The sequence below is a fragment of the Numenius arquata genome, chromosome 1, assembly GCF_964106895.1.
Source record: "Numenius arquata chromosome 1, bNumArq3.hap1.1, whole genome shotgun sequence".
NCBI classification, from domain to species: Eukaryota; Metazoa; Chordata; class Aves; order Charadriiformes; family Scolopacidae; genus Numenius; species Numenius arquata.
In genome coordinates, this window is record NC_133576.1 from 110,371,110 (window position 1) to 110,398,416 (window position 27,307).

The 27,307-nt window shown below is 39.4% G+C and overlaps 2 protein-coding genes across 3 annotated transcripts in view; one reads left to right on the plus strand and one right to left on the minus strand.

Annotated features, from left to right (window-relative positions):
* Positions 1-27,307, plus strand: part of RB1 (RB transcriptional corepressor 1) — an 84,858-nt gene that overhangs the window by 31,721 nt on the left and 25,830 nt on the right. For both annotated transcript variants that reach the window (XM_074144241.1, XM_074144234.1), the window contains exons 13-17: positions 135-251; positions 913-969; positions 1,061-1,092; positions 1,170-1,246; positions 1,453-1,655. In XM_074144241.1, coding sequence (XP_074000342.1) covers positions 135-251; positions 913-969; positions 1,061-1,092; positions 1,170-1,246; positions 1,453-1,655 — 486 coding nt within the window. The remainder of the gene's footprint in view (positions 1-134; positions 252-912; positions 970-1,060; positions 1,093-1,169; positions 1,247-1,452; positions 1,656-27,307) is intronic.
* LPAR6 (lysophosphatidic acid receptor 6) lies at positions 16,898-18,980 on the minus strand. Its single transcript, XM_074154718.1, has one exon. The coding sequence runs from the start codon at positions 18,978-18,980 to the stop codon at positions 17,958-17,960; it is 1,023 nt and encodes a 340-aa protein (XP_074010819.1). The 3' UTR covers positions 16,898-17,957.

Below are 27,307 nucleotides of genomic sequence, written 5' to 3' on the forward strand. Positions count from 1 at the left end.
TATGTTAATGAGTTGATCAAGAGATGTTATGAAGTGAAGCAGGACTAATGTGATTAAATTGTTAAAATGTTTCTGAAGTAAAATGTCCTTTCTTTGCCTTTCCTTCCCCTGCCCTCCTTCCTGTACTTTATTAGAATTGCACAGTGAACCCTAAGGATAGTATCCTGAGAAGAGTGGAAACTCTTGGCCACATCTTCAAAAAGAAATTTGCTGAAGCAGTTGGGCAGGGATGTGCTGAAATTGGCTCACAGGTAACTAGCGTTTTCGTTGAGTATTACTCATTTGAACTCTGTTGGTAGTAGCTAATGTGAGACCTGACTTACTGACTGTTCTCCTTAGCACAGATCGATAGTGGTAAAAAGTAGTAATAGTCTTTTCAACTTGAGGAATGGACAGGTATTTTTTTCTAAAGTGCTGTAAAGATAATATTCAACAAATTATTCTTGGTATATAAGGAGCAATAGGAACTGGGTGGAAATATGTTGGAAATACCTTAATGAAGAATGGGAAAATTGCTGGGGAAAATACATTCAGTGAAACATATATTTGCATGCATTAAGGTAACAGCCTAAAATTGCGAGAGGTGACTCACTTGCTAGTAGGCCAGCTGTTGGAAAACAAATCCAACCAAGTTTGTACTTAACAACCTCCTGTCTGTCAGCCCTGCTTTTTATCCTCTTAGCTATGAATCAACATAAACACTTGATTAAGTTGCTGTGGTTGGGGTAGTCCCAAAGTTAGTAACCTTTGAGGCCTCTCCAGTGCTATTGGCAAATGGAACTGAGGACAATGACTTCTTTATAGTGGCTCTTCCGAAAAACAGAAATGTTCTGAATTGTTAAAACATGACAGTCTGCCTGTTGTAGTCTGTTAAAACTTCTTGTAATACTCTCAAACTTCTTTTTTTAACAGAGATACAAACTTGGAGTACGTCTGTATTACAGAGTAATGGAGTCTATGCTTAAGTCGGTAAGTTTAGTACTGGTAGCTTAGTACTGACATTACATTTACAAATGCTAAGAAAATTCACAATTTTTGTGGTTTGATTTATATATTTCAGGAGGAAGAGCGCCTCTCAGTGCAGAATTTCAGGTATGTGCCCCTAACTTGTTATTGAAATCCACTATTTTAATGTTAGGACAAGCATTAATTACTTTTTTTCTCCTTAGCAAACTTCTGAATGATAACATCTTCCACACATCTCTCCTGGCATGTGCTGTTGAGGTTGTCATGGCTACATATGGCAGTAAGTTGAATCTAAAGTCCTAAATAGCACTGCTATTTATTGATAATTATTGCTATTTGTTCTAATACATAAAATGCAGTAAATAGCCAAAAAAACGCTCACTGAAATTTCTGAACTAGCAATGATTCAATAAATATGAAAAGGAAAAAATGTCAGAAATTAAAGAATGTAGTACTCTTGATAATTTTAGTCCATTTTCCCTGCAGGAAATGCTTCACAAAGTGATGGTACCAGTGCTGAAACAGACTTGTCTTTCCCTTGGATTCTCAGTGTTTTTGATTTAAAAGCTTTTGACTTCTACAAGGTGATTGAAAGCTTTATTAAAGCAGAGCCAAGCCTAACAAGGGAAATGATAAAGCATCTAGAACGCTGTGAACATCGAATTATGGAGTCTCTTGCTTGGCAATCTGTAAGTAATGCTTTAAAGTCTTATTTGTCCTTGTGTAACGTGCATATCTGGAAATAGGAAATCACATCCAGCTCTATAAAGTAAGTTGTGGTCTTGCTGAGATTTATTTCTAGCAAAATAAATTACAAGAGCAAAACGAGATTAGTTTTGGCATGTCTTCAGGTTTTGAAAAACAGGAGTATATCAGAGGAAGAAGTCGACATAGCTCTGCTGATTTATGTGATTGTAAGCCAACATCATCTTAGTAGTCTGGCATGAATCTTAAGGGTAATACCCTTAAACAGTATTTTGGTGTCAAAGACAAGGCAATAAATTCTATGCTTTCATTTGGAAGTTAATTTTTATCCAGTTGCTATTCCCACTTGGCAATAGGGCCTTAGTTCTGTGCATCTGAGATGCTTGTTAATGGTACTTAAAATATTGATTCGCATTGTCCTTTGCGCTTCAGTCACTTTAGTATTTTTGGATGCCATTAAAATAACATGCTGGGAGGTTGGGTTGTTTTTTTTAGGCTGCATCTCAGTAAATCAAACACTGTCTTTATATTATGTTACTTAAAAGCCAAAACCATGCTATTAATGCCATAAAACAGGAGACTATAAAGACTTCTAATTTTGACCAGAGAGACATAAAGCAACTGTTTAAGAACCCATCCTGTACCTTATAGTTCTGGGAAGTTTAAAAAATTCAGTATGCCATAGCTAATGGGATAGTTTAATCATGAAGCAAGTTTTCTTTTCAGGGTAATCTGTGCTTGGTTTGTGTATGACTTCAGAGTGAAAAGCCAACAGTTTTCTAGTACGGTTGATATTTTACCAGACTCTGGGGTTATATTCCTGGACTCAGGGAACACTGTCGTGCCTGAGCAGCGAGAGCCCCGTCCTTCTTCAGGTTTCTCGCTCAGGAGAAAGAGAAGCACACCGGCCCCAGGGTTGTATGGAAGCAATTGCCACGCTTCAGACTCAATCTGGTGGGCCACCTTGTGCCAACCAGCCCTTACCACTTGATTTTCTTTGCCAACACACTCAATGGGCACGTCAGGCCCTTGAACGTGCCCAGTTATGAAGGTCACCTTTCCACCTGGGGAGCCAAGAGTTCTGTGTCCAGCTCCACGCTCGTCACATCGGCACTCTGTGCCGCACAATTTCTGGTATAGCTGCTCTATAAGAGTGTACATTTTTTCCTCTGTAATGTTTGTTGTCTTGGGAAACGTATGCGGCCTTTCCATTGCTCCATGAATTTCTTCATGGTTTTGCCATTCTTTGAATAAGACTGCCTGAAAGCACTTGAGGCTGAGAGATTTTTACCAGAGCCTACAGAAACAGGAAAAACCGGGCAGTGTTTCAAGAGGCAAGCAGTATTTTAAGAAGCTCACAGGCATATAAAAAGTGCTTATTTGAGAATTGTAACATTGAGGACAAAAGGCAGAGGTACGGATACCCAAGTTTGACTCTCTAAAAGCAAAAAGTGGCTCCTGCTACTTTCTGCAAACTGGTTTGAAGTCAGCTTACTGATAGGCAATAAGCTGTACCTACCAGTTTCTACCCAGTAATTCAAGCACTGCATGCAGATAATATGATTTGGACTTAGGCTTTCAGACTGCAAAATGTAATTTTTGAAAACATAGCGCTTTGCAGGTGTAGTTGTGGGCTTTTGTAAAACAAATTATAATGTCAGCAACAAGCACAGGATTATTTCAAGTTTTCCGAGTGTTCTACTTAATGTATTGAATCTGTCTTCTTGAGTTGCCAGAGTTATGTGTTTGGTACTGTTTTGGGGTGGCTTATTTACTTGATTTGAGTGTTAATAGAATGGAATAGTTCAGTTGGAAGGGTCATACGACGATTATCTAGTACCAGTAAGATACATGGAGCAGAGCACAGTGGAGGGAATAAAAAGAAATGTGCAGTACACGTACCCAAGGGCCCTTCTGCTTCTTTGAGCTGTGTGTCGTGTCTCTCCTGGATCTCCCCAAGTGCAGGTCAGTCTGCCATCTCTAGAGGTTTGTCACTAGAGGGCACAGCAGGGTTTCCTCAAAAGCCGAGGGAAGCTGTGGCAGTCAGCAACAGGCAGTTGGAGGCGGCGTACAGGCACCCTGAGATTCTGCGCTGGCCTCCATTGCCTCCTCCAGCTGCCCGTAGGGGAAAGGCTGTGATTTGTGAGCAGCAGACTGCACAGCGCTGGCTCACTGTGAAACATTATCTTAGAATCATAGAATCGTTTGGGTTGGAAGGGACCTTTAAAGGTCATCTAGTCCAATCCCCCCCCCCTCCAATGAGCAGGGACATCTTCAACTAGATCGGGTTGCTCAGAGCCCCGACCAACCTGACCTTGAATGTTTCCAGGGGTGGGACATTTATCTATGTTAAAATGCCTTGCCGAGTCTCTGGGTCACTGCAGTGAAGGACCTAAGGCCCATACATTGTAAGGCTGCATGTAGAAATGTAAAGCCATGAGTACTCTAGTGCAGAAAATCCACCTGTACCTCACATCTAAATACTGGCTGGCTTAGTCTGAAGTGTGTAATGTATTAGCAACAGGAGAAAACGCTTCTGTGGCTGACTTGCAAGGTTGTTGAGGTCAGGTGTCCCAGAAAGGTTCAACCAGTGAACAAAGGAATGGTTTACCATATTCTTTTTCAGTTCCTCACCTGGATATCATCTCACTGCTTGGATATTGTCAGCATGTAAAGATGTACAAGATTTACAAAGTGTCTGCTTAATTAGTAATTCCCTCAAGAAGGGGTAGGCAATTAGAGAAGTGTAGTTCGTACCAGTAAACTTAACCTGCAAACAAACACTCGATACGAGGAGGAGAGAAAAGCCAGATGACTTCTGCTTAGTTGTAAAGAATATCTCACTGTAAGTGATTGTTTTAGGTTAATTTTAAACAAATTACTGATAATCCAAAAAAGATAGAATCTCAAGAAGGTTCAAATTTCCTTATATAGTTAGAGAATTGATAAGTGTTAAAATGAAGAAAAGCACAGAATGAGTACAGCTTATGCAAAAAAAAAAAAAGAAAAAGCTTGGTAAATAAATATTTTTCAAATGTTTCTATTCTTATTTACAAATATTTGCATAATGCAACTCTAATTTCCCCCAATTATTTACCAAGTATTTCTGTTTAGTTCTTACCTTCCCCCACAGGTAGTACATTTCAATATGGGGCTTGTCTGCTCTCTGGAAAGTCAGGTCTATATTTATCCAGTCTTTCCTCATTCTTCTGAGGGCTTTAGGAAGCAGGACTACAATATGAGACTTAAAGGGACTGAGCAATTGAATACAGAATAGCTTGAATTTATGGTAGTTTTACTTGTCACAGAGCTTTTGTGAGGGAAAATGTCTGGCATAATTTCTCTGAAGGAAAAAATCTTAAGTGCATCTGACCTTTTTCTGACTTTGGAAGTTGCATCAAATGAATGCGAAGGATTCTGTTTCTCACTGGTATTTGAAGATAATATATCACTCCTTTGCTAGTCATTGTGAATGTGTTTATTGCTATTGCATAGCTAGCTGATTTAGTCATCTGTACTTGAGGAAGGAGATGAAACTTCTCTAGGTCATCCATTCTTTTAACAAAAAAAGCATAGCCAGACAAAATAAACGGTGGAAAAAAGTTGTTTTCTTCTCAGTAACTCTTAATTTTGAAAAGGGGCAAGCATCTGTACTGACTAAATGATGTGGAAAATACTTCCTTTTCCTTAAACCTTTATTGAACCCTGAAGGAAGAAGCCCCTTATTATCTACCAATGGGGTTGATGCATTCAGGTGCAGATTGTGTGGAGGTCAGTTTAGAATATGGTAATAACACTGCATCATTTTATTGGCAAAACAGAAATATATTGTACAGTATTCTTTCTTTACTATAGAACATTTGTGCTTCGTCTCCATGCAGTGTTTTGGGGACTATTTTAATTTCGTAACCTTAAATAAAGAGGAACTGAAATGACTTTAAACTCAAAAATAAAGGTGGCTATAGCCTTTGATTCATTTTTACCATATTTATATAAATATGATTTAAACCCTGGCATAGTTAAAATCTGTTTCCTATACTGAGGATACCTTGTTTCCTGCCAGCCTGGGAGTTCATGTTCAGCCTTTTTCATAATTCTGTCAAATTGATCTCTCTTGTGGTCAGCCAAAAAAGTAATTGTTTTGAATATCTTAGATTAAGGTTGTGTGAACCTCTGAATTTCCCTTAGAGAAAGCCCTGTCAGCTGCCATGTCACGTATTTGACTCGAGTCACTGCTTGCTGCACTGCGTTAGGAAGCAGCAGGGAAGAGCAGGTTTTCAGTGCAAGCAAACTGAATGCAAAATCTATCCATTTTCATGATCGATTTTGAAAGTGAAGCATCTATAATACCTGAAATGCATTTGTTTCTGGGAACAGCAGTACTTGGGTTTGGGTTTGTTTTGTTTTTATGGGGTTTTTTGGGTGGTTGTTTTTTGGGTTTTTTTTTTTTTTTTTTTTTGCTGTGTCATTCAAGAAAGTAAACACCTAGGGAGTATTCATCTTGGTTATCTGTATCTGCAGAGCAATCCAGTTGTATTTCCCTGCCTCTCAGCTTGCACTCTGCTCATCAGCAGTGATCCGGGAGGAACGGGCTGGTATTAGATTTCTTTCATACTGCTGCTTAAGAGAATGTGCTTCCTGCAAATGCCTTTTCACGTGTACAGTAGGTGAAGAGCATGGAGCATACACATGTTCTAAATCATCACATCTGGCATACTTAAAATAGTTAGGGCAACGCTGCAAAATTCTTGTTCTGCAAGCCAGCCTTTGGTGGGCCAGAGATGAGATTTGTGAAACCCTTTTGTTCGTCAAGCTTCAGCTGCCCAGTGCTGGGGTAGTGAAAGGGTCTTGTTCTTCTACACTGGAGTTGCAGACCAACCTCAACCTTGTCCAAAGATAATTCATGCCAGCCCAGTAAGGCAGACTGAAGAAAGAAGCACAGCCATGCTTTCCTGGTTAGCTCTACAAGCGGCAAAATTATCTGTTGTTAACTTGCTAACTCATCCACAGGAGCACTAGAAGTCCAAGGGGTTTTCCTCAGAGGACTGCAGTTTTTAAAGGTTACCTGGTAGCTTGTCATTATGGCAGGCTAAAGGGAGTTCATGTAAAGTTTGATTTGGTTTGCTAGCTTCAACTGGGGTTTTTTTGTGTTTGTTTATGTGTGAGGGGCAAACGGATGTTGAAACCAAAGCAGTGCATTGCACTGCAGCTGTTGACACTGGAGCCTGCCTTAGCTGTATTGCTCTTTAACACTTGCTATCCTAATTGGTGTTTGTATTTTTCAAAGGAAGAAGGAACACCAGTATTGAAATGTGTTGCGATTTAGAGTTGTAATGTGGTTCAGAGTTTTAATGACTGATGCAAGGTAAGAGACGGCTTTACAAGGTTACTTCTCTTAATGGTTAAAATACGATCAGAAGTAGGCAGGCGTGCTTTGCTTTATTTATAACTTCTTCCATGTAGCATTGCCGAAACTGCTACACAATGCTGCTTTAGCAACTCCTTCTTCTCTGTGGTTTCTATTGCCGATTAAACACTTGCAATGAAGTCTGCAGTACAGTTTTATCATGTCATTGATTTAACATAAATCAATGTTTGCAATGAGTATTTCTCAACTAACTATGTAGTTAATGTTTATAGTCGGGTATCTCATCCCACACCAGACTTCTGTTGGTTTTAAATTATGCAGCTCACTGTGGCAGAAATGCCTTCCTGAGGAAAACCATGTATTTCCAAAGAATATATTTTATTGCATTAATATGTCAAACTCACTGAGCTGGGATAACAGCAGCCCTACTTTGATCATGAAACAAGGAGAAAAATATTAAATAGGTATGTTTCAGATTTGCTTAAAACATTAGACAAATCCAGGTCAGGGTGAAGCTGTGAGAAGTTACAGGTGAGCAAGTATTCCTTAGTACTTTGGTATAGTACAAGCTTAACTCTGCAGCCTCCTGGTCCTTGATTGTACAAGGACACAGATATTGGGGAGCTCACTGTGCTCAAGTGCTTAGTGCCTTGGATGCAGTGTACAATTTCAAATGAGGTTTCTGTGTGTCTTGTAAGGAGGAATTGAGCATCTAGGAATGGGAATTAGCATATTTTCTTGTGGTACGTATCTTTCTCAGTAGTGCTTTCTCTTAGATTTATGTCTGGAGCGCTACACCTCTTCTGGAGGTAGGTGTCTACATGCAGTTTGAAGTCTTCGCTTTTATTTCGATGTCTTCAGTCATTCCTTTTAAACCTGGAAGAAGTAGAAATAGTCATACTCTCAACACTTTATACAATAGGCTACCGGATAAATAATTTACTGTGGTATTAGAAGAGTGACTCTAAAACCTTTTTGATAGGCCGCCAAGTAAGGCCAGGCTGCAGGGTATTGGTGCTGCCTCTGTACTGCTGGCCTCAAAGGGACAATAGTTTGGGCTTGAGTATTGCCCTACAGTCATCGGTGGTGTTCCGTTGGTAACACGTTCCCTGGCATGCTTTGGCATTTGTCAGCACTCCTCTGGACAATGCCTAGGCAAGATTTGGGGCATGATGTAGCTCAGGGACTGTTTTCAACTGCTGGTATGGATTAGAAGTGGAGAACATCTAGCTGTGCAGCTGCAAGCTGTGCTTTGCCATTTGCCCTCAAGGTCTTAGGACAGGCCATGGCTCGTTGTGTTACGAACTGCAGATGTAGTCGTGGGTTCAACCACATGAGTGTCTTCAGCGCTGGCAAATGAGTCACGCGTTCCCTCACTCTCCTCTAGGCTCCAGGAGCTGTGCGTGTTTCTGCACAGCAGCCAGTTTCTCTTGGAAAAGCCACTGTATGTCAGACATACTCCTTTCATGCCTACTAAATTTTGCATTTCCTTAGATACAGGAATACCTAATTTGTAAATGAGGGACAGCCTTAGGCACGAAAAAAAAAAAATTGCTTGGTTTATCCAGAATGACAACATTTGCAAGAATTCTCACTGGCGGGATATGAACCACCGGGGGAACTTCACTGGTGTAAAGACAGGCACCTCAGGAATTGCAGGCATCAGATTGCTCTTGCAGACCTCCCCCATTTCCTGTGATTTCTGGATTTTAGGCACCTAGTACCCTGTCTCAGCGTGGAGGTTGCTAGGGACAATGATTTCTAATGTGGAATTTTCTAGGGTTTTTCTTACAAGAGGAAAAGTGTGTTCAGGGTCACCAAACTATGCCACTTCATGTGCTCGCCATACTCCTTTTGAAAATGTTACATTAGGAGGGTGCAGCTTTGACCTTAAAGAAGGAACTGAGAATTGATTTGAGGTTTTCTGTCTGTACATACTAAATATATTTCTGCTTGCATCATGAGTGTGTTCCAGAAGCCTGTGTGATGAGAGAGAGGTCACTGCCACCACTGCTGCTTGGCGTGATAGTGCTAAAGGATTTAAAGGATTGTACTGGTTCTGCTGCATGTGCTTATTGGGGCTTTTTTTTTTTTTAAGGTCATGAATTAGTTCTGACACTTCAGTTATCACAGCTGTGGCTGGAAAGCCTTCTGTGATATTTGCCTCTCTCATACAAGGTGCATTTGTAGAAGTCAGTAAGACGGCTGCTTTTTGGGGTATTTGTGAATATACCATCCAGTATCATATAACTATGCAATATATGTTTATATGCTTTTTTAGTTTGAGCATGTATACACACACAGTTTTTAATAAATGCATAAATAAAATATGTAAGAGTGTTTCTCCCATGCCTTTCTGGTACTCCTGAAGAGTTTCCTTTTATAGAAATCGTGCTGTGCTCTTTGAGACTTGGAACTTTCATCTGCCTTAACAGCTGAAGGCAAATTAAAAAACCAGGAAGAATACCGAATGATAGTCTTCCCTGTCTGCACCATCGCTTTGAAAATCTTCCCTGCCTCTCCTGTTTATCGTGAAGATGACTCAAGCTGTTATTCATGCTTGGGTGTTACCATCTGAGCAAATCCTCTAGGCTACTGGAAGAGAAACCGGAGCACTTAAAGCTGAGGTCCTGTGTTTCCTGCTTTTGTCTGTGTTGGCAACATGTTCACTTCTTGGTAGGCACTCACTAAGTGTACAAAACACTCACCAGGATTGTAAGATACTGGTTATGTCAGCACAGTATTAATGGATTTCTCAGTTGCAGGTATACCAAAGTCAGCCCAACCCTTAAGATGCTGTTTTGATTCAAGTACAAACATGACCAAAGGGATTACCTAAGACACAGCAATTATGTGGAGTTTTCATTCTGTAAAATTTGGATGCCATTCTTGATTAAGGATTTAAGTTTTTCTCTACTTCATCTACTGCTTTAAAATGCAGAGTTTCTCTTATTAGGGGGATGAGAGTCCTACATTGTTAGACTTCTATAACTCAGGTATTTAGTCTCCCTCTATACTTGAGACAGAGCAGCATTTCCAGAAAGCAATTAGTTCTATTTATCTTAAACAGGTATTTTACAATGGGATTACTCACTTTCTGAAGGTGCCTCTCTCCACTAACTGTAGAGAGCATCTGTCTCAATGACAAACCTAAACTAGATGTATAATGTTTGTCTGTTAAGGTTAGTAGAAATGAATCATATGCTTAATATTAGTTTTCATCACAGCATTTCCACCTTCTTTTCAGCATTAAGGGGACATTAGCAAGAGGTAGTTACTTAAGTATGCCTGGTCTTGTTTTAGGTGTCGTCTTGTGCTATGCCTCTCGCCTGTCATCACTGTTGTGGTTTCTGTTCGTGCAGAGGTCATGTCCTGTTACCAGCGTGGCTACAGAAGCAGAGGAGGTGTCATGATCTCTCCGGCTATAGATTTACAGCTGTAATATGGAGCTGAGGTTTATAGCCTGTGCTCAGTGAAGCTTGCAGCTCTGTTGATGCAGTATAAGGATATCTTGCCTGTGTCTACACTGGTCCCAAGTACAGAGTTAGCTACAGAAATAAGCCTTGGTTAATAAACCTTGGTTAACATGTTATACTTTTTTTTGTGTGTGTGTCTCTTTTTCCTTAAGGTTGATCTGATTATTAATAACGCTTTAACAAAAAATAGTGAAAAGTTTTTCTGTGAATTCTTGCTTTTCAATCTTGGTTGTCCAATGTTTTGGTGGTCATACCATGGCTGTAGGACTTTCATTTTAGTTTGGACTTCAGCTTTTCATCTTGCAGCACAGCAATATCTGCATTGCAAATACTTTGTAAGAATGTTTAAAGGTTGCCCATGAGGAAAAAATATATTAGAATTCAGGGAGATATACTTGCAGTTCTTTAATTTTGTACAATTTTGCTGAATTGGGGCAAATTTGATGTGGCTGTCTCCTTAAATACAGAAATAATGCTTGGGTTAAATTCTGCAGCTGTATCCCTGCTGCTTCTTCCTTGGATAAGATTATGCTCTCTAACTTCCTAGTTTTGTAAATCTTTATAGTGAAGCAAAACTGGTGAAATGGGTAGTATGAAGTTTTGTTTTGTGGGTTTTTTTTTTTTTGGGGTCTTCCTTATTTTGCCGGAGTCATGAATAACCGTTATAAGCTTTTATTGCTCTTTCTATCTTATTGCTGTGTTATTTGAGCCATTCTGTAGTTAACTTTTCTATGGAAGATAGAATTAGCTTCTGTTAGGAAGCAAAGTAAGTGCCAGACAAACATTCAAATATGGAGGGTTTTTTCCCAGATATATACTCAGTTTTCAAGCTCTTAAGGGGGTAACAGTATCTTGTCAAACTGCCAAATTACATGTCATTGGAAGTGGATTTTTGTCTCTGCTGCTTTTTCTTTAAGTTATTGCATGCATAAATGCATGAGGTTTGTTTTGGTTTTTTGTAGGCCAAGTGCTTTTGCGCCTACTTTTATACTGTATAAATGTATAGCATTTCAGTTATATGTTTGTTTATCACTGAGCATATGTCTTACAGTAACTTTTCAGTAATAAAAAGTCCTTGTCAGGGATGCTGATCCCCCTGTTTACAACTATTGAGTGGGCACAGTGTTCGTCGTCCTCCAGAAAGGTGATCCTTCTAGGCTTTGTTGAAGCTCTTCATTTGGCTTGGGTTTGCATGTCAGAATGGTGGTAAGCGCCTATGGTACAGCTGAGCACAGTGCCACTACCGTCTGGACCTGTGTGCGTGGTGTTCTCCTGAAGCCCTCGGCAGGGACTTCAGGCTCACCCCGTTAGACTGTACCTAGTCTGAACTTGGCTTGGGTAAGTACCTGAACTGTCATCATGCTGTCCTTCCCGTTCAGGAGTCAGCCTGCCTAGAACAGAGCCTCTGCTTGGCGTGCTCGCTCTGTGCCTCTTGCACCCTCCAGCAGCTCAGAGGAACTCGCAGATCTTATCTGGACAGAAACAGCTGCTGATTTTTTTTTCTTTTCACACTTGCCCACCCACAGGAGCATGTGAAACACACAATGTGAGCATGCAGTATATATGGTAAGGTTTCTTTCAGAAGTAAAAAGTGTTCAATAACTTAAGTAAACGAGTAGACCAAGAGTCTTCAGATTTGGTTTCATTAATAAAAGACATTTTTGTTAGGGCTGAAAAGGCAGTTATTTTGGTACTTGCTTCACCGTCTGTATTCTCAGTTTTTGCCATGTTTGCTATATGTGTAACAGATTTCTCCATTAAGAAATACCTGCAATGCTGTGTGTACTTTTTTCATTACTGCATAAAAGCATCAAAGTTTTGTTAGAGATGTTTCCAACTTAAGTGTATTTCTTGATGCTGTGACAAATGGTAAATTTTTTGGAATCCAATAATCCTCTTTAGTGACTAGGAGTGTCTTCAATTTTTATTACATTAATAGCTGCTTTTAGAAAGTGTTTACCAGGACAGACATCTAAAAATTAGTAGATCTAGTGTTGCATAATTTCACAGAAGAGTGAAGACTTGCAACTGATGTGCACAATTGACTTCCTTTCATAAAGCAGCGTTTTGTTTTTTTTTTCAGAATTCATCTGAAAAGCAGAAGAGTTAGCATAGCCACGGTTGTCTTCGTGTGAGATTAGACATATTATTCCCAAGACAATGGCATTAATTTTGGCTGCCTCCTGTTAGTAGCATTGTTACTTAAGAATTTTTTTTTAAGGCAGGAACTCACCCTTTATAAAAAGGGTGGAGTTAGAGCAAATCTTAAAGCTCTGTGTGTGGAAAAGTATTCTTTTATCTCTTCATAAAAAGATAGGAACTTATTAGAGGCCTTCCTTTGTCATCGCTTGTGGTTTTTGATTCTCATGTTTAAACTGTAGGAAACTTATCCCTTCTTAGTGCAGGACAGCTTTTAGTTTTGTTATAACTAGAGTGGACAGATGGCTTGTTAAATAGAAAAAATAATTTTAAATCTAAATTCTTAGTTCTGGAGTTTTTCAGCAAAATTGTAGGTTTTATAGAAGATCAGATGATGTGTGCAGGGTTCTTTTTGTTTGCTTTAATTTTGTGTTAAGTTCAGTTTTCTTACAGGAAAACCAGGCTTGCTTTATAAGCAGTTAATTGTATAACAGGAACTGGATGAGGAGGGGGGGAAAGAGAGGGATGATAAATGCGAAAGGTTTCAGTGTCAAAGCAGAATTAGAGGACTAAAACTTCTCCTAACTTCTTGCAGAAGTATTTGACTCTGCAGACATGGCTTTCTGAATTTGCATTCATCTTAAATGAGCTCTGTTGAGTACATTCTGGAAATGTGCTAATTCAGTGACTGTCAGTTGCATTCATACAATTTTTTCCAGCACTCTGATAATTGGGTAACAAATGCAGTCCAGGCATTTACAACTTCTAGATTTAGAATTGTTCTGATTTACAATTTGCTTTAACTTTGGAAATGTATCCTCTTCCATTTTGTCAGTGATGCTCAAATGCCAATAACCCTGAGGTATAAATGATAATAGTCTGGCAAAAAAGGGATCTTGTCAGGATTTACAGGTCTGCCCAGGTGAAAGAACCGTATAATATTACATTTACTGCTGAAAAATTATGAACTTGCTCTTCATTGATAAAATCCCTAGAAAATAACTTTGAAGAATAAATACTACTAGAGGATACTATGCTCAAGTGGGATTTTCAAAATTATCAGTGTCAAAGTGAACTTTGCTGGGTTCACTGCAATTTTAGCTAAATTCTTTATGTAATTCTGAAAATCTGATCTTTGGCAATGATGGTGGTTGAAATTACAAATGAAAATCACTTCTGTCATTTCTTGCAAATGAGAAAAAGCTGTATAATCAGGAGTGATATGGAAAGGCTGAATGGCAATCAAGTGGTGCTTGTTTCTTCCAGAAGAAATGAGGAGGCAGTAATAAAACTAGTGGATTTGAAACAAAAGGAGGTTTGGGGGTGGGGGTGGTGTTTGGTGGGTTGGTTTTTTTGTTTGTTTTTTTTTTTCTTAGTTTTGTTCCCCCTCCACGTGCACACTGTGAACTTTTTACTGCAGAATGCTGTGGATGTTAAAAAGTTTGCATGAGTTCAAAAGGACAAGCTTACAGGAGAAAAATTTTTAGTGTTGCTGAAAACACAAACGCATCTGACCCAGGAAGTCCTGAGATACAACTGGTGAAGTGGGACAGAACTTGGGCGAGAGAAAACCTTGTAAGCCTTTCCTGCTGTTATCTTCTTCCCCAGGCCTCCAGCCTTGGCCACTGTTTGAGGCAGGATTGCAGATTAGCTGAATGTTTGGGATCTGATACAGTACAGCCATTCGTATCTTCTGCCTGATCTCCCGAGCTCTTTTTCAATCTCTGCATTTCTATGACTGAAGTTAGTTTTTTAAGAAATAAAAGTTCAGAGATTAATCCCAGTTAAGGACTTCTTACCTGCCTGAAGTATCACCTATGGATTTTTTTAAAAAACATTTCTAGATGAAAAATATAAAGATGTATTTGACTTGGTATTTCTTTAAATGTCAAAGAGCTATATACTGAGTGAAACAAATTTTAACTTGCGTTCTCTTCCTGAGAAAGCCAGAAATTAAAATTTCAAGCTGAATTTAGGAAGTATAAAATGGGACATCTTTTGCTTTTAAAGTAATGGTATATTGAGGTAAATCAGAAGTGTTGATAGAAAGTTTGTTTCTTTTTCCTTGTCTTGTGAAACTGCAGATTAATTATCTAGTTATCAATGGCTGCCTACCTTGGTTCAAAACCAAAAAATTCTTGGAGTCAACTGAATTTTCACGGCTTTTATTTTTATGGTAAGTGTGCAGTATCTGCACTCTGTAGATGAAGAAACCAGACTACAAAGAACAAAGCTGTAAGTTTTGATCCTAAAACCGAACTCCTAACCCCCGCTATGCATAGGTGTATGAGTGAAGATGATGTGCTTTTAGGAAGTACTGGATGCAACACTTTGAGGTGCTCAGGAGCTCTGGCAACCTAAGTCTGTCTTATTTGAGATGCCTAGGCATGACTTAAGAGCATAACTCCTCATCTAGATTTAAATTTTGGGATAAGCTCTTACCAGAGGGACAGAAGAGTTGGTATCAGAGGCAGAAGCAGAGGGAAGGAGTGCAGCTATTCAGGAAGGTACCAGTGAAAACATTGCTCTGTCCACAGCTCTTCAGGATAATCCTGTTGCAGAACCAGAAAAGGTGGAGAAAATCTCGTCCAGTCCTCAAAAGCTGGTAGTTTGGTTTTATATCAGTTTGTTGTGGGAGGTACGGGTTCACTCCCTGGCTTGTGAATCAGGCAGATCAGGAATGTCTCAAGTAATGGTCAGATTCTCTGAATTACAGCTGTTGCTTTTTTGACCGTGTTCTTTTTGGGGGTTGTTTTAGGTCGGGGTTTCTTTGTTTGTTTTTTTTTTTCCTGTGGAAAGAGTGAAGTATGTTTAATAAAAAACATAAATAAAAAATATAAAGCTTTCTCAAACAGTTTCAAGGTACCAAGCTGTTAACTGGTGGGAAAGCTATTGTACTGTGGTGTACGACGCTGTCGTACGACGTACAAAAAGCAAAAAAGCTACTGCCCCAGAGCGTGAGTGCAAGGCAGAGAGAGCTACTACATCATCCTTTCCCAGGCTCTTTGGGCTAATACACCAAGGAAAGTCTGGTTTAAAGGGGAGTACGCAGACATGCGACTTTATTTGCTTGTTCTGCTTTTAAGTCAGTGATTTTTATTTTTGATTTTTGGTTTTTTTTTTTTTTTTTTGGCAGTTTCGTAATCTCAGAAAGAGCAGCTTCTCTTTACTAGGGTGAGGCTCAGGGGCGTTTGCTGCTGTAAGGCAGAGGCATTGCTGAGCAAGTTGTCACTCAACTGAGTAACAGCTTTGCCAAGCTCGGGGACAGTAGTAGCCTGCAAACATTGCCCAGCAGCGACATCAAGGGCTTTAGTCTCCAAGTCTTTGGAGGGAGTCTAATATCAAACAGGCCTTTTAGAGGGAGATGCATTGAGACATTAGAGATGCGTATCTGGCTTTTGACTTTAGATTTGCAAGTGACTTTGGGCTTGTCAGTGGCATATGGAAAACATACAGAATTTTTACTCATGCTGGGGGTTTTGTACATTTTTCTGAAGTCAAATATGAATCAGAAGAGTTTAGGATTCCCAACTAAGATAACTGCCTATTTTCAGGTATTATGCAGAAGTTTATATCTATGCTATCTTTGTAGCTTAAGCTCATACTATTTGAATTTTCCTTTCATAAGTTGTGTGGATAAAGATTTAAAATGCTGTTAAATTTAAAATTCAATTGGTATTGGTTTCTAGCAGTCTTTGAGTAACTCGGTTGTCCAGTAGCAGTAGGCAACGTACAGTTGATTTATAACAATTAAGCATAAGCTTTGCAAAGGGAAGTAAAATCAGTCATATAACATATCATGTACTCTGACAGCTCAATATGCGTTTTCTCCAACATTGATTTGTGCTTCCATATACTGCCCTGAAGTAAAAATGCCTCAATGCGATATTTGTGTTGCAACCGACTGCCCTAAATCTAAAGTGCAAATTCATTTTAACTCAGTTCTTACTCTTTACTGCGTTGTTTTTTGGGGGAGGAAAAAACAACACTTAACTACTTACTTTTACCTTTTAGATATTTATTTAATTTTACAGCAATGTTAAGTTAACTTTGAGGGAAATGTACACAATTTTCTAATAGCTGGGAAACATACATAGCAGGAAGTTTTAAAGCACTTCTGTCTATATATTCCTGTTTGTAACAGTAATAGACATAGAATTCTCCTTTTACATGACTTTGACTTTTCAAAGTGCCTCAATTAATTTTGCCACCATGTAGCCCCAAGTAATTTATTTTTATACTTTATAAAGTTTCCAGGAAAACAGCATTTGAAATTTTAAATGCTCATGTTAAAAATATTTCTAGGACTCAAAGACTGAGAGGAAGTTTCACTCTAAAAATTACTGTCTTGAATTTCTTTATGGGACACCAAATAATTTCCTAGAAGAAACATCTGGGTTGATACACATGCTCATTTCTAGTTAGCAAAGGTCATGTTTTTCTAAGCAACTACTACTTTGAGATTGAATTACCTTATTTGGAGGATGTTGTTTTGCTCAGAAGTCATGTTGAGCTGAAGAACTTCTCACAAAAGAGTTTAATAAAGCAGTACTGTACCAAAAGCACTAACTTCAGTCATCAGGTTATTTTAATTACACAGACATCTGAGGCAGAGGTGAGAAGAAAAACCAGTTTGTCTGAGTTGTTTCCAGATGCCCTAAACTACCAGAAGATTTAATTGCTTTATGGGGGCCAGGCTTGTGAAGAGAGCGTATATTTTATCAGATAAACCTGGGAGAAATTAAGTCCTTGAAACCTCCTATGAGCAAAATGGTCTCTAAGAAGGAGGGTGCAGGGAGGAAGACAGGAGAGAGGAGTAGGATAGAGAGGGAACTCCAGAGCAGGCCCAGTAGCTGAAGAGACATGATCAATATGATGCTGTTTTCCTCAGAAACTGGATCCTGCGGTGTAATCCAGGTAGTTTCATCCCCGTCCTCCAGTGACTTGGAAGTCTGTATCATTATAAAAAATGAGCAATTGTTTTAAATTCAGAAAAACCCACCAACTTTTTATTTGTTTTTGACTTGACAGAGAGTCTTTGGACTTTGGTTAACCTAATCTGAAACCAAAATTTCGTTTCTAACATACAACCCGTCAGAACAGACATTTGACATAAATTCTTAAAATACTTTTACTGTGTAAAATACTTTTTTTCTATTTATGCTTAACACTTTTACAGTCTTATCATAAACTTTTCTGATGTGAAGGAAGCGTAACATTTACATATCAGAATATATTTCCACAGCTGAAGAAATGTGCAGGCTTCTAATTCCAGTTTAGTCCCATTACTATTTTAATACAGTTTATATTGTAGAGTCACTGTCAAATATTTTCATTTTTACGGTCTGAAGGCTGTGTTGAATGAAGTTTTCTGAAACTGGCCTTTCGGAAAATCTGATGTCCCGTGGTCTCGTGGACCGGCTCTTTTTTATTGAATTTTGAATTGTATCCGATGTGAAGTAATAGACTATAGGGTCAAAACAGCAGTTTGAAACGGCGATGCACAGGGTGATGGGGTACATAGTCCTGACTGCAGTTACCACTGAACAATTAATCCAGGTCTGTGTTCTCATGAGGGAGTAAAGTATTAAGGTAACGTTATAAGGCACAAAGCAAAAGCAGAATATCACCAAATGGACAAAAATCATTTTGAGTACCTTTTTCTTGCTTAATTTATTCCGACTTAAAGTAAGCGGTTTGTTCAAAGTCCGCAAGACCATAGTAGAGCAGGTCACGTTCAAGATGAGTGGAATAAAAAACCCAACTGTTTCAATGAAGATAACAATCCGGGATAGGTAGGTTTTCCACGTGTCCTCCGAAAAGTTTTCAAAGCACGATCTCTGTTCGGTATTATTACGGAGATTTGTGGATCGGAAAAAGCTTGCCGGGGTGCTGCCTGCTAACACGGTTATCCATACTGCGACGCAGACGATTTTTGCGTTCCTTTTTGTTCGGAGAGTCTTAGATCGAAAGGGGTGTACTATAGCTAAAAAGCGATCCACGCTTATGCAAGTCAGAAATAAAATGCTCCCGTACATATTGGTATAAAAGAGGGTGACAGAAATCTTGCAAAGGATGTCTCCAAATGGCCAGTTCCTTGCTACGAAGTAATAAATCCTGAAGGGCAATGTAAACACGAAAAGCAGATCCGATATTGCTAAATTAAGCATGTAAGTTGTAGTTTCATTTCGCACTTTTAACGTGCAAGTGAAAATGTAGATAGCAACGCAGTTAGCTATGAGGCCAAGAACAAACACCATGCTAAAGATACACCCATATAAAGTATATTTAAAGGAGTCTTCAGTGGAACAATTAGAGCTTACCATTATAATGGTATATTTAAAATTCCTGCGATTTGGAGGTTTCTTGGGTATTTTTATTGCAATTTTTTTTTTTTTTTTTTTTAAATTCCGGAGGAACTTGCAGATGTATTTGAACTGTGTGCTTTGGTCAGTTGGTTGCAGGGTGATGCTTCAGGGAAGAAAGGCCAGCTCTGTAGCAGGGGAGCACATCTCCAGCAGGTCACTCTTCTCTTCCAAGTGCTGTTTGTAATCACATCGCCAGCCTTCGAAAGTCAAAACCCCCTATCGTTTGTGGCAGATGAGGTCATCCCAAAGCTTGCTCGCTTCCATTTCCCACCCCCCCACCCCCCCCCACCTCGATTTGATGGAGCCGTTGTAGAACTTTTCTGCCTTATTCTTGGCTGCAGATCACGATGGCGAAGTCTGGTCCTTCCGAATCTGCTGGGAACGTGTGCCGGACGCCGCAAAGTGTGGGCACTTGCATTTCTCCCTCAGCCTTCTTTCTGTAAAAGGAGCTTTTTTTTTTCCGGAGCGTTTGCTGGCTGGCTGGCCCCACGGGGCGGAAAGCGAGCTGCTTTAGGAGGGCAGAAACCAAATTCCAGAGCGTGTTTGTTCCTGCAGGAGCAGAGCCCTGGCGTCCTGCGCCCCGGCAGCCTCTCTCGCCAGCCCGGCTCCTTCTGGAGAGGAGAGAAGAGAAGAGGAGAGAGGAGAGCTCAGGCAATTAGTAGTGTGACATCACAGGAAGAAGAGGCCGGACTCGCTGGAGAATGGTTTCATTTCGGTTTGTTTGCCTTCCCCTAAGCTGATAATGTGTCTGCTGGGACTGTACCTTGCAAATGGTCACCAGCGGAGTGCTGCAGCTGCAGCCTCCTGTTAACTCTTTCCCTGCTCCCCGAAAGGTCCTTTGCCAACAGTGTTGGAGCGCAAAAGCTTCCTCGCAAGATCTTTTTCTTCAATTAGGAGACTTTTCAGCGTCCGAATGACTCCTGCCTTAAAACTCCTCTTTTTCTTTGGAGATAGTAGTAATCGTGGGATTTTGTGTTTTATGGGAGGTTGAACTAACGTTACAGTTTTTAAATAGATATCTTTGCTTGCAATAGATAACACTTATCACCAGAAATCAGCTGAGTAGTTCTATCTCGCTTCCCTCAGCACAAACTTCAGGAGGGACAAAGTAACACTGATAGGTATTTAAATAATTTTACCAAATAATTGCTAAAAGCGAGAGGCATAAAGATCATGAACCTGTGGGTTGCTCTTGGGTAGTCTCAGGACTGAGATGTGTTGCAGTGGGAGGAGAAATTTTTATTTCTTATTAGAAAGCATATCCCAAGCTGTCTTTCTAATCAGAAAGATGGTTCTTTTTATAAAAATAAATTCTTCAACTTTAATTTTGTGATACAGAAAGCATTTTCTTCAATATATAAGCACAGAATAAATATACGAAAATAAATACTTTGCTATGCAATTGTTCCTGCTAATTTAAAGGGGGCCAGTTATCGCACATGCACAAAATACTCCCATTAGTCACTGATTAATGAAACGAAAACATGTTGTAACTAATTAAATTGTTAAGTAAATATAAAAAAAGCAGCTCTTACTGCCTTTAGGGGCAGATATGAGATAAATCTCAGTTTAGACAGACTCATTTATTCAACAACAGCTTGGATAGACTCACTTCTGGCATCAAAACCAGTCTATTTCTACATCTTAGAATAACAAATCTCTTCATATCTGGCTGGGTGGCATGGTTCTTTTGAACTAGATTTTAATCAGTTGCACCTAAGCAAGGCTCTGGGCAAAACCTTTCTAGTCTGCTGTAAAGGAGAGTAAATAATAGCACTTCACAGGGTTTTGGCATAATTTCTTAATGTAAGGTACATCAGACAATTCAGAAACATGCAAAAATGGGTCTTGCTTATTTTATTTCCAGTTGTCTTAGTTTCTTCTGTGAAACTTCTTGACCTTAATTTTTTGAGGTGAAATCAGGCAGTTTCACTTCAATAGGCTATAACCACAAGAAACCTTTTTTGACTATTTTTGAAATTCATACTTAACCGTAAAAGTGTAGCGTTTTCCACTTCTCAGCAAGAAATGAAAATGTAAGCTTCGCAGAGTCCAACTTAAGTATGTCTAACTTAGCGTAAAGCTGTCCTTACCTGGCTTTCCTCACAAAAATTTAACACGTGGTTAAATTTTGTTCCTGTTCCCAGCAGCCTTGCATGGTGAAAGGGGAGTTTTCCTGCAAGAGCCCCCGAGTTCTGCGTGGGGCTGTGGGAGTTTGGAGCTCAGTTTTCCTACTCCGGCTTTGTTTGCACAGGAAAACTCTGTGGGACAGGCTCAGTTACTGGAATGAAAGTCCCTGAAGTTACAGAAATTTGGTGTCGTGTGTGAAAACCTCGAGCAATATTTCATGTTAAGAGGGAGAAATGAATAGAAATGAGTAGGTCTCATATTCATCAGTACTTGATTTCCAGATTGGGCGAAGGTGTGGGTGCAGAGAGACAGGGTGGGGGTGTCTGACCAGGGGACACTGTCCATTTTGCCATAGTAAATGTGTTTCAGAACAGTCGTGAAGGTGCATCCTCAACCTTCAGTTTATCCTTCAGAGCCCCTGCCCTGTTGTGGCCCGTGTTAGTGCTCCTATTACCAACGTGGACACTACTCAGAGCTGTATTTTAGGGGCTTGGGTATGTGCTTCTGCTGTCTTTGGGACTTTCTCTTCCCCCTACACTGTTTTTAGTGCAAAGCAGTACGTGCATCTTGCACTAATTGAAGAACTAAGTGATATTTGTATGCTTCCAGAAATAGCATTCAGCTGCAGGGTTTCTCCACTTCCAGAAGAAGATTTGAAAACCCCAACTTGACAGGTTTTTACTTTGCATCGCGTTTCAGCGAGGAGGTACATGACTGAAGCAGGCAGTCTGACTCATTTTAGTATAAAAATGTGAATGGCAAAGGTGAATTGCATCCCCCTTTAAATTAGGTGTGGCTGACTGTTATCAAGCAGTGTCTTAATTTGTGTGAGCCTCTCTGGGCTGAAGAACCTGCGTTAGCGTGCCACAGGAGTCGAGAGCAGCTCCCTTCTGGCCAGGATCCAGCGGGAGCCAGGAGGAAACATCATGGCGAGCTTTCCTTCCCTTGGATCACCTTTCAAGATGTTGGGCGCTGCGCCATCAGATTTGGAAAAGCCTTCAGTAAGCCCCAATGCTTTAAAAAAATAATAAAATAAAAAAAGTCCACCAGTTATTATGGAGGAAGAATTGACACGGTAATGACCTTGCTTATGCTCCTTCGTCACGGGCAAATTTTCCTTTGGGATGGGGAGGAGGGGTGGACAGGAGGAAGCACCTGCAGGGAGGGCCCTGTATGCGAAGGGTTTTGTGTGGTTTTTTGGTTTTTGTGTGGTTTTGTTTTGTTTTTTTTCCTCCAAAGGAAACAATGCAGCCTGCTGCAGGGAGATGCGTATGTAAGTCTGTCTGCATCAGAGACGGGAATGAGTTAGGACTTGTCATTTGTTGCAAGTACGAGACGAGCAAAGGCTCCATTTCCATCAACAGGCTTCCTGTGGCTCTTGAAGAAGCATCGGAGGGAGAGGGAGTGTGGGCTCCTTAAAGCTGGGAGCTGATGAGATGGTTGAAATAATCTCTCATGTCAGCAGCGAACTCTGCTTCTATGAGTTTAGATACTCGAGTTTAGATTATCTAGACTCTTTACACCCTTGAACAATCTTCAGTGCGTGTGGGAAACCTCTTCCAGCATTGAACAGGGCACCAGGAAGAAAGTCCTTATAACCCTAGCAGTGTGCTAGTAGAGCAGCCGCAGGACACTGCCACCAACAACTGCTGCTTCCTCTTACCCCCATGTGTCATAGAGTTGGAGGCTTGCTCTCATTTAGGACACAGGGGCAGGATCCCTTAAATTCAGAAGTCCAGGTTGAGTGGTAAATATTTCACTGAAATAAAACAAGTGTTGGAAGGCTTTCCAAGCCTTTGGAGTTGTTTTGGCAAGTGGTGTGTGTTCCTCTGGTGCTATCCTAGTCTTCAGTGCCGGAGTCAAACAGAAGTTGTAGTCAAAGGTGAAATGAATTTTGAACCTGACTTGTGTACAGCATTTAGTCTGGCTCTGGTGCTATTACTAAAAGCTCTTACTTTAGAGGAAGAAAACAACTTCAACATTAATAACATTATAATAAAGTCTTAGCAGTGCTTCTTCCAAAGCCAGAGTATGCACTGTTAAATTAACGTTGTCAGAGACACACATAGCACCATGTGCAATTCCATTATTCTATAACTAAACCAACGTTACTGCTTGTAGAGGCACGACTGTATCATGGTAAAGGCATTTGTTCTCACTTCAGGTAGGCATCTTTATGCAAAAGGACTTGTGCTATCTGTTGCAGTGAAGACAAACCCTAACAGGATAGTAATTTCTTTGCCCAAAATGTTATTTATTATTTATCCAATCATTTTCATGTGTTAGTGATGACTTCTGATGCATTTTTAGTCTATTTACTAGAGTTTCTCTTGGAGTGTGTGTATGTACAGGAAGGAATTTATTATGGTTGAGACATAGGGTTGGGAGCCAGGAAGTCTGTTTCTGGCTGTGCCACAGATTTTCAGTTCCAATCCTGGCAAAGTTTTCTATGACTTTGTGGTTTAGCTTTTCTCCATGTAAGAGCTCCTTCACTTCCTTACTAGAATGCAAGGCCATTTTAATTGTTAAAAACAATTTGAAGTCCTTGGATGGAGAACCCTTTATTAAATATGATATTGGGATAATTACCGTGGCTAGTGAGTGCGATAAAAATGTAGGAAGATTAAAATTTTGTATTTTTAGATTAGATTCCTGCCAAGCAAAAGAATCCATTAAAAGACTTCACTTGATTCAATGCCGTAAGTTTATGGGGAAGTAGGTACAGGGAAAGCAGCGTTGGCAGCTTCAACCTTCTCAGCTACCTTTCAGGGGCTGCCTGCTCAGACACTCATAAGTCGCTGTAAAACTGCTTCTTGTAAATGACTTAACGGCTTTCTTAAAATGCAATGATGGTGTCCACCTGTGGAGACAGTGTGAAGTAGTTAGCGCACTGAAAATTCCCTTCCCCCCCCCCCCTTTAAAAATTTTTCAGTGTATTAGGCACATCTTTCAATGAGCATTTTAAGACTTGGGGTGAACAGTCTTATTTTTATGTAGCCCAACTGACCCTACATGACTATTGCATAGCCAGTTAAAGACTCATTGGAACTACACAAACAAATTACAAGTAAAAGTTAAAAGAAAACTATAAATGTTTTTCTCTGAAAATTTGACTGACCTAGAACCAGTTTTCCTGATAAGTTTTTGTTTTATTAGTTCTGTTCTAATACATAGGTCCCAAAAATCTTTCAAATATTAAAAAAAAAAAAAAAGGGCAAGAGAAGCTAAAGTATTTGAACTGTGAGTCTATTAGATTCTCTAAGTTAAAATAATTTCTCTGTGTGTAAATGCATTAAAAGGGAAAAGGAAGCTCAGAATAAAATGACAGGTCTTCATTCCTGTACATTTGATAATGCTTCTATTTTCTCTTTAGAATTGTTTCAATTTCCTATATAGGAAACACAACTACTCCTCTCTGACTTGTAGAAAGAGGAAACGGTTTCCCTCCTTTTGTATAAATTCAGGCTGCTGAAGTCCTTTTTTCCTCTACTCTTGAATTCATGGAGAGGAAGGCTTTTTAAACCCAATTATATGTATAGCAAAGCTATTGTTGCAGTCTCTCTACATAACTTGAGCACAACAGATTGCTCTGGTTATTTGGTCTTAAAAATATGTGCAATGAATGGGACAATCATTTTTTAAGAAATGTCACTTTTAGTCAAGTTCTAGTTCTGAAACACTTCTTCACAGCGGTTTCTTTGAACCATTTCAATTAGTTATATGAAGTCCCTTCCTTGCTGTTTCCTATACTCTCCTTTATATACCTAGTGTTATGAAGAAAAGTGGACTAAAGAGAACATGTTTTTACTTAGGAAATGCTATGTAAAAGCTGATAGAGGCAGAAAGGAAAACCAACGTGTGTTGATTCATAATTTTTAAGCAACTAAGAGGCAAATAAATACATTCTGTTGCTTTCCTAGCTGGAACCCTCTCCTTTAAAGTGGAATTCTGGATCTAAACTGCTGCTGTTTGGATTGTTGTTCAGTTGTTGCAATATCCCTTAACGTAATGTGATATCCTTCAGAATACTTACAAGTCTATTTGAAGCTGTCTAAATACTGATTTACAGGGGAACTTCGTAATAGAATGACAAAAGGGGAGAATCTTACTAATGGGGAGAATGCTACCAATTTGACATTGTTTTTCTTGTTTCATTTTCATTTTGCGTAAAAGTCTTCTGGAGCAGTGCTTTGGGAAAAGCTTCCCATACACAGTGATGGAGGAAAGTGCAGAACTGTGTCCTGGAGTTTGTCATACAAGTTCTGAAAACATTTTTAGAATATTTCATTTCAGAAAATATTATATGTACCCTCTGCTTACACTTTAGAGCTTGTTCTTTACATTATTTGGTTTGTTTACCACAATAGTTGAGCTATATTGAAAATATAGTATTAATTTTTTAAAGCACAATACTACAAGTTTGAAAGTAATTTTTGCGATAGCACTAATAGAAATGTGCAGTGTGTACTGGTAAAAGAAGCTCTGTTATCTCCAAAGTCCAGTTAATGCTAATGAACACATTTGGCTTACCTGGAATTATGTAAATGGCATTATGGAACACGCAGGTTGGTAGTTTGCATTGTAAATATACAACGAACAGTTACAGCAGCGTGTAAGGCCACTAACAGATGACTGATAAATACTTGCACGAAGGTTCTTGAGTTGCAATTTTTATGTAACTCATGGAAAGTCCCAGCAGCAGTTTTTGCTTCCGTTCTCAACTGTTTTGATGTGCAAAGTAAATCTTTCTGAGAACACGATTATAAAGATATCCAGAGAAACAAGCAATAGTTGGGTAAGATGTTATTAACGTGTCCGTTTATTATCTGATACACTTTAAATGGTGGCCTCCATCTCCCTCCGATCTATGCAGCAACAGCAGGTAAGAAATGGTACCTGCTTACCCATTCCTGCAGCCCCAGTTTTAAATTCTTCATTTTCTGTAGTTCAGCTGCTGTGTAGTACAGTATTTCTCAGAGACCCTATGGCATACGTAGTTGACATTGTACGGATGTCTGTTAGGGACACTGATGTGGAGAGTTGGCAATTTATAACATGTATCTAGATACATCCTGAGGTGATGTTTGGAGTTGTACTTTCCAGATTAAACCAGGAAAACTAATTTATGTATTCTGTGTATTCCCTGGAGAAGAATACACTGGAGACTTCTTCAGTGTATCAGTGTATTCCCTGGAGAGGAGGCAGCACGGCATCGTACATTAGAAGTGTGTGATTACGACATACAAGTGAAGTGTAGCTGATCTTAAGGTAGGCTGGGGGGGGGGTTAGATAACACAAAATTTCTTCAAGCTTTAATCTACAGATTGAGTGGCTTAAAAGGGGTGGGCTAAAAAGCAAAGTTAAAGGATCGTAAAGATGAAAAGCTTGAAAAATGGATATTGACATTGTTCAGAGGGAAGGAAAGTGGGAAAAGGATTCTTGGCATCATCATTTTGAATGGATAGGAATAGGGTGAATTTCTAATGAATTTCTAAACTGTCAGGTAGGAAGAGAGATGCCTTACTTGGAACAAAATACCGGAGTTTCTGAACTCTCATTATAATTTTCTTGACCTTTTAAAAATATACGCATTTATTCAATCACTCTGCAAACATGACTAAGTTCACTATTTGAAATTTCTTTCCACCTTATATGCAGGAAATAAGTTAAATGGCTTTCCCTAACACTGTGGCAAATTCTGGCTCTACTCAAGCTTCTACTTTCTAAATCACAGGATTAGAAATTCAGAGCTTAATTGGAGTTGGCAGAAATTTGCCAGATGTTTCATGACTAAAAATTCTTATCCAAAATACTTTGCAAGTGCAAAACATCAGTGTTCTATAGGGAAAAAAAATATGAAAAAAATCAATTGCAATAGTAAGCAAATACTAGGAATGATAGGAAAGAAATGGGAGTAGCTTCATGAATTATTTTGGAAGCTATTTCAAACATACAGGATGAAATGGGTCAGGGGAATAGAACTTGTAGAAAGTAATTTGTAATTTCTTTAGTTCGAAGGCAATTACTTTTTATTTTTCAGATCTTTAGCTATGGTTTTGGCCAACATGTATTCTCTGGGCGGGATTGATGTAGGCGGGTTCCATGTCAGGATTACTGGTGTTTATTCATGTAGTTCTTGAGGATGTATTTCACTT